The 7,023-nt window shown below is 33.2% G+C and overlaps 1 protein-coding gene across 1 annotated transcript; it reads right to left on the reverse strand.

Annotated features, from left to right (window-relative positions):
- Positions 1–5,407: 5,407 nt before the first annotated feature.
- On the reverse strand, positions 5,408–6,902 carry fkbp14 (FKBP prolyl isomerase 14). The gene is made up of 4 exons (XM_041793942.1): positions 6,565–6,902; positions 6,163–6,314; positions 5,945–6,072; positions 5,408–5,860 (listed from the first exon to the last, which is right to left on the reverse strand). Exons 1-4 carry the CDS (start codon positions 6,759–6,761, stop codon positions 5,702–5,704), a joined length of 636 nt encoding a protein of 211 aa, XP_041649876.1. The 5' UTR covers positions 6,762–6,902; the 3' UTR covers positions 5,408–5,701.
- Between the last annotated feature and the right edge of the window lie 121 nt (positions 6,903–7,023).

The raw sequence follows: 7,023 nt of genomic DNA on the forward strand, positions 1-7,023 counted from the left end.
GGGAAGACATGCACCAGACAGCGTAGGGACCGGGTTTCAATCCCACAACCAGTGTGTTGAGGACTGTAGCCTCTGCATAAGGGCGCCACTGAAAAACACTCAAGTAGAGTTTCTTTTTTTTTTAAAGATCTATCTATCTATCTATCTATCTATCTATCTATCTATCTATCTATCTATCTGATTATCTACCTACCTATCTATCTATCTATCTATCTATCTATCTATCTATCTATCTATCTATCTATCTATCTATCTATCTATCTGATTATCTACCTACCTATCTATCTATCTATCTATCTATCTATCTATCTATCTATCTATCTATCTATCTATCTATCTGATTATCTATCTATCTATCTATCTATCTATCTATCTATCTATCTATCTATCTATCTGATTATCTACCTATCTATCTATCTATCTATCTATCTATCTATCTATCTATCTATCTATCTATCTATCTATCTATCTATCTATCTATCTGATTATCTATCTATCTATCTATCTATCTATCTATCTATCTATCTATCTATCTATCTATCTGATTATCTACCTATCTATCTATCTATCTATCTATCTATCTATCTATCTATCTATCTATCTATCTATCTATCTATCTGATTATCTACCTATCTATCTATCTATCTATCTATCTATCTATCTATCTATCTATCTATCTATCTATCTGATTATCTATCTATCTATCTATCTATCTATCTATCTATCTATCTATCTATCTATCTATCTATCTATCTATCTATCTGATTATCTATCTATCTATCTATCTATCTATCTATCTGATTATCTATCTATCTATCTATCTATCTATCTATCTATCTATCTATCTATCTATCTATCTATCTGATTATCTACCTATCTATCTATCTATCTATCTATCTATCTATCTATCTATCTATCTGATTATCTACCTACCTATCTATCTATCTATCTATCTATCTATCTATCTATCTATCTATCTATCTATCTATCTATCTATCTATCTATCTATCTATCTATCTATCTGATTATCTACCTATCTATCTATCTATCTATCTATCTATCTATCTATCTATCTATCTATCTATCTATCTATCTGATTATCTACCTACCTATCTATCTATCTATCTATCTATCTATCTATCTATCTATCTATCTATCTATCTATCTATCTATCTATCTATCTATCTATCTATCTGATTATCTACCTATCTATCTATCTATCTATCTATCTATCTATCTATCTATCTATCTATCTATCTATCTATCTGATTATCTACCTACCTATCTATCTATCTATCTATCTATCTATCTGATTATCTACCTACCTATCTATCTATCTATCTATCTATCTATCTATCTATCTATCTATCTATCTATCTATCTGATTATCTACCTACCTATCTATCTATCTATCTATCTATCTATCTATCTATCTATCTATCTATCTATCTATCTATCTATCTATCTGATTATCTATCTATCTATCTATCTATCTATCTATCTATCTATCTATCTATCTATCTATCTATCTATCTATCTGATTATCTATCTATCTATCTATCTATCTATCTGATTATCTATCTATCTATCTATCTATCTATCTATCTATCTATCTATCTATCTATCTATCTATCTATCTGATTATCTATCTATCTATCTATCTATCTATCTATCTATCTATCTATCTATCTATCTGATTATCTACCTACCTATCTATCTATCTATCTATCTATCTATCTATCTATCTATCTATCTATCTGATTATCTACCTACCTACCTATCTATCTATCTATCTATCTATCTATCTATCTATCTATCTATCTATCTATCTATCTATCTATCTATCTATCTATCTATCTATCTATCTGATTATCTATCTATCTATCTATCTATCTATCTATCTATCTATCTATCTATCTATCTATCTATCTATCTATCTATCTGATTATCTACCTACCTATCTATCTATCTATCTATCTATCTATCTATCTATCTATCTATCTGATTATCTACCTACCTATCTATCTATCTATCTATCTATCTATCTATCTATCTATCTATCTATCTATCTATCTATCTATCTATCTATCTATCTATCTGATTATCTACCTACCTATCTATCTATCTATCTATCTATCTATCTATCTATCTATCTATCTATCTATCTATCTATCTATCTATCTATCTATCTATCTATCTATCTGATTATCTACCTATCTATCTATCTATCTATCTATCTATCTATCTATCTATCTATCTATCTATCTATCTATCTATCTGATTATCTACCTACCTATCTATCTATCTATCTATCTATCTATCTATCTATCTATCTATCTATCTATCTATCTATCTATCTATCTGATTATCTACCTACCTATCTATCTATCTATCTATCTATCTATCTATCTATCTATCTATCTATCTATCTATCTGATTATCTATCTATCTATCTATCTATCTATCTATCTATCTATCTATCTATCTATCTATCTATCTATCTATCTGATTATCTATCTATCTATCTATCTATCTATCTATCTGATTATCTATCTATCTATCTATCTATCTATCTATCTATCTATCTATCTATCTATCTATCTATCTATCTATCTATCTGATTATCTATCTATCTATCTATCTATCTATCTATCTATCTATCTATCTATCTATCTATCTATCTGATTATCTACCTACCTATCTATCTATCTATCTATCTATCTATCTATCTATCTATCTGATTATCTACCTACCTACCTATCTATCTATCTATCTATCTATCTATCTATCTATCTATCTATCTATCTATCTATCTATCTATCTATCTATCTATCTATCTATCTATCTATCTGATTATCTATCTATCTATCTATCTATCTATCTATCTATCTATCTATCTATCTATCTATCTATCTATCTATGTCACCACAAGCTGCATCCATGGCAGCCAGAAGGGTCATCTGTGTATGTGGCTGGCGAGATATACTTTCCATCTCCATGCTGAGAAAATTCCTCAACCATCAAATTCTCTTCAGTCAAATTCCTTGATTATTGGTTGATCTAATGCTTCACACATTTCCCTTCGTTAGAGAAAGTCAAGATCCACCTGGGAGCAATTTACCAATTCAGGACAGACTTGGGGGAAAAAAGTCTAATGGAAATGTATAGAAACATGCTTGACATATTATGACAACATGTTCAACCATTTTGCATGTTAATACTTATGCAATGAACTAATGCCTAAATGTTGTGGGGGGTGAGACTATTCAACAGAGACCCATTATAATACATTTTGATCAACATGACATAAGCAATTGATAATGTAGGAAGCAGCAGAGAATTGTACATAATCATTTGCATGGATGTACCAAAGCTTTTGCAACTTGTTCAAAGAAATGAGAAAATGCTTTTTTGATGTGCACAAGTGGCACAATGATGTGAAGATTGAACAAGTAATTTTGAGAATTTCAATTCTGATCTGAGAAATGTATCAAAGCGACTGAGAAAAACTGTAATACATCTGATTGACCTCCATCTCCAAAATATGGGTTGCAATTCTCCTTGAGGAGTTGATGGTGGGACCCATGACTCAACCAGTTGAGAACCACTGCTCTAAACAACAACATTATGGTTGGCTATGTGGACTTGGTGATGCTCAACACACAATTAATGTACAAGCTATGAATACCTGAAAGGCTAGTCAGTGATGTCAGATTGAGTTTTCTCTTCATTCATGGATTGAACAGTATACATTTACTGTCATTTTCACATCATTTTTCCTACTTAGGGTTTAAAAAGACTGATTTTATATTCAGATGCATATCATTGTTACCACTGAGTGAATAATAGTAATTCAAAGTTGACCATCATTACATGTGTATTTGTAAAGCTATTCACTTTGAATCATTTTCAGGTTTATGGAGATTTTAAAATATATGCCTGTTTAAGACGTGGAAACAAAGCTATATTCCACATCTTTTCACATAAATTATCCTTGATTACATATAACATTCCTTTTGTTGTGATCACTTGATCTGCTGTGGACAATATGATGTAAAACAATAAAAGGAGAAAGGGGAAGCTGCTGTATATTGTTGTTTTGAGATTTCATGTGATATTTTTGATCCAAGAAAGAAAAAACATTTGGACAAGACTGCCCTCTACTGGTAAAAGAAGACAGGCACAAACAAGAACAAAAATCAGTAGCATATCATCATTATCAAGGTTTAGCTCATGGCCAAGGCTAAAAACAACAGAAAAAGAACTACCCAGGGGTCCTTTCACTAATGAGACCCTAGCAGCTATTTGTAAGATGGTGCTTGAATAGATCATCCACAAGTTTCTGAGTTGAAGAAAGGAAACCAAGTAAACTGGGAGCAATTGTTTCAATTTTGAGGTCAAGACAACTGTGGAGTTTGAAATGTGTAATAAGGTTTAATTACATTAAATGATGGGAAATGATCAAAGCAATTACACATGGAGAGGGGAATATCTAGGTAGATTGAGATCATGCATTGTGTGCAAAAAAAGTTTGAGTCAAAAACCCATAAATATGCCAGTTGGTAGACTGTCTTCAATCAGTGCATTGGAAGGAGTTTATCTCATTTTTTAACATTTAAGTTGTGTTTTTTTCAAGCCATGTCTTTTTTTCTTATTGTAGCTGAAACATAAACATGTTTCCTGTTGACACAGGGCACAAAAGGGGCTAAAAAAACAAATATCTCCATAATAAAATCTCTAAGTGTTGTCCAGTAGTTTTTTGAATACTTATGATTTCCTGCTCTGGTGATCAACTAATTATGGGTGTTCAGTCTTGTGTCATGTTTCTAATTTGTCATCCTCTCTTCCACAGTCAGCCTGGTTTTTCAGTCTAGATGGTGGAACCCTCCTCCACCCCAGCTACCTCTATTCCAGTTCATCGCAACTAGTCCAGATCTACTCTGGTGTTCAGCTCACTTCATCCTGCATACCTCAGTCTTCTGTCTGAGCCACCTCATCCGTGTCCCAGTCCAGCTTCTCAGAACTCTCTTCTTCATATGATCCTGCATCCCTCATCAACACCACCACCAGTCTATAGACTCCATAGGGGGTAAATAGCAAATTTCTCTTTCAGCAAAATTTGTATAATAAATATTTCTTCAATCGTACCTTCATGTACATGTGCACACTGATGTGTGAAATATTTGACTATAGATGTTGCTAACAAAACATCACACTGTCTTGTGGTGTGCACATACATTTTTAAGGATATAATGCAAAGTTATAGTTCTTTAAAGGGTCATCAGCATAATAAAGATGTGGTTATAGTTATTGCCAGATTTGGTTAGGGGCTGCAAATGGTGTTGGGGACCACAGTTATTTAACCTTGTGACCCCTGCTCATAGCACAAATAATAATACACAAAATACAAACTTTCTGTTATGTTTATCAATATAATCAAATACATTTATTTAAAAAGAAGTAGACATTACTACCTTAATACATCTACGGTGATACTGTCAGTGCATGAAGGAGGAGATATAAAATGTATGGATACTAATTCCATTCAATTATTTTTCTTTAAACAGAGCAGGTGTATTCAAGTGTTGCAGTTCATGTAACAACATCCCACTGACCAATACATAATGACTAAATTCTTGTCATGTCTTGGTGAAATTTCTGGAAACAAAAAACTCTAGGAGCTTAAAACATTCAGCTGAAATCAGAGCTCATCATGCTGGTAGGTAAATTCCCTTGCCGATATAAAACCATCTTTATCTTCATCCTCATTTTTGAAGATGTCATCCACCATCACCTCATGATGTGTATCATTAGGTGAGTATCCATGCTTCTGGAATTCTTTCCTCAGGTACTCCTTCACCTGCAGCATGGACAGAATAGGAATTACTTTCATGAAGTCAAACCTCTTTTACCAAAGTGAAATGACAATGAAAGACTAACAGACCTCTTCCTTGGAGAGCTTCCAGTCATCATTTAGATCCATCTCCCTGAAAGAATCATGTGATCTCGGACCATTCTGGATATCCATGAGCTCGATGTCAAAAATGAGGGTACTACTTGGTGGTATCTTGCCTGTGAACACCAACATGTCAAGTTATATATCATGGTGGATCACAAAGAGGGGACTTTCATGCAAGCATCTCTATTATGCTCTTATCTTACCTTTTCCTTCCTTGCCATATGCCAGAGATGGTGGGACTGTCAGTTTCCTGCGTTCTCCTGTGCACATGTCTTTGAGACCCTTATCCCAACCTTTGATCACTTCTTTGATCCCAAGGGTGAACCAAACTGGATTTTTATCCCCATCCCTGCGACTGTGGAGAGTCACAGATATCAATCGCAGCTTTCTTTGAGAGAAATACACAGATTTGATTGCACACATTTTAAAAGTAAGTGTTTTAGATGCAGACACGTGGTGTGCTGCTACATAGCGTTTTCCATTAGATAAATAAACCAATTACAACTGCTAAATGAATCCATGGTAAATATTAGTGCTATTTAGAGAGTTAGAGTAGCACATAAGTACATGATACATTCATGTTTGAGCTTTAAGCATCACATTACCTTGAGTGAAACATGGTGCCATTGCTCTCCAAGTATCCATCGTAATGAACGAGAATCATGTCTCCATATTTTGACTTACGGTAACACATAAAGGGTTTGTGTAAAACTTCTATTTTCACCTCTGGCTCGGGCAGTTTGCCCCCAGTGACAAACACAAACAGGGAAGGTAATATCGAACAAATTGAAAAAATAATCATATTGATAAACAATAACTTATTAGCTAACAAAAAAGAAATAAAGGCTGAGTTTAAAGTGAAAAAAATATGCTACATTAAATTAAATACATGTTGGAATGCCAACTACGTGGCAAACAACTTCTGCAATGAAGGCAGCCACTGTTCAACTCGCTTCCCTCCTCCGTCTGTGATTGGATAACTGAATTCTTAGTTCCGCCTCTTGTCTTAATTCTCTTATTTCATTGGTGAGTCTTTGTGTCAATCTCAATCATCCACACACCCC

This window comes from Cheilinus undulatus, linkage group 8 (genome assembly GCF_018320785.1).
Source record: "Cheilinus undulatus linkage group 8, ASM1832078v1, whole genome shotgun sequence".
Classification (NCBI taxonomy): Eukaryota; Metazoa; Chordata; class Actinopteri; order Labriformes; family Labridae; genus Cheilinus; species Cheilinus undulatus.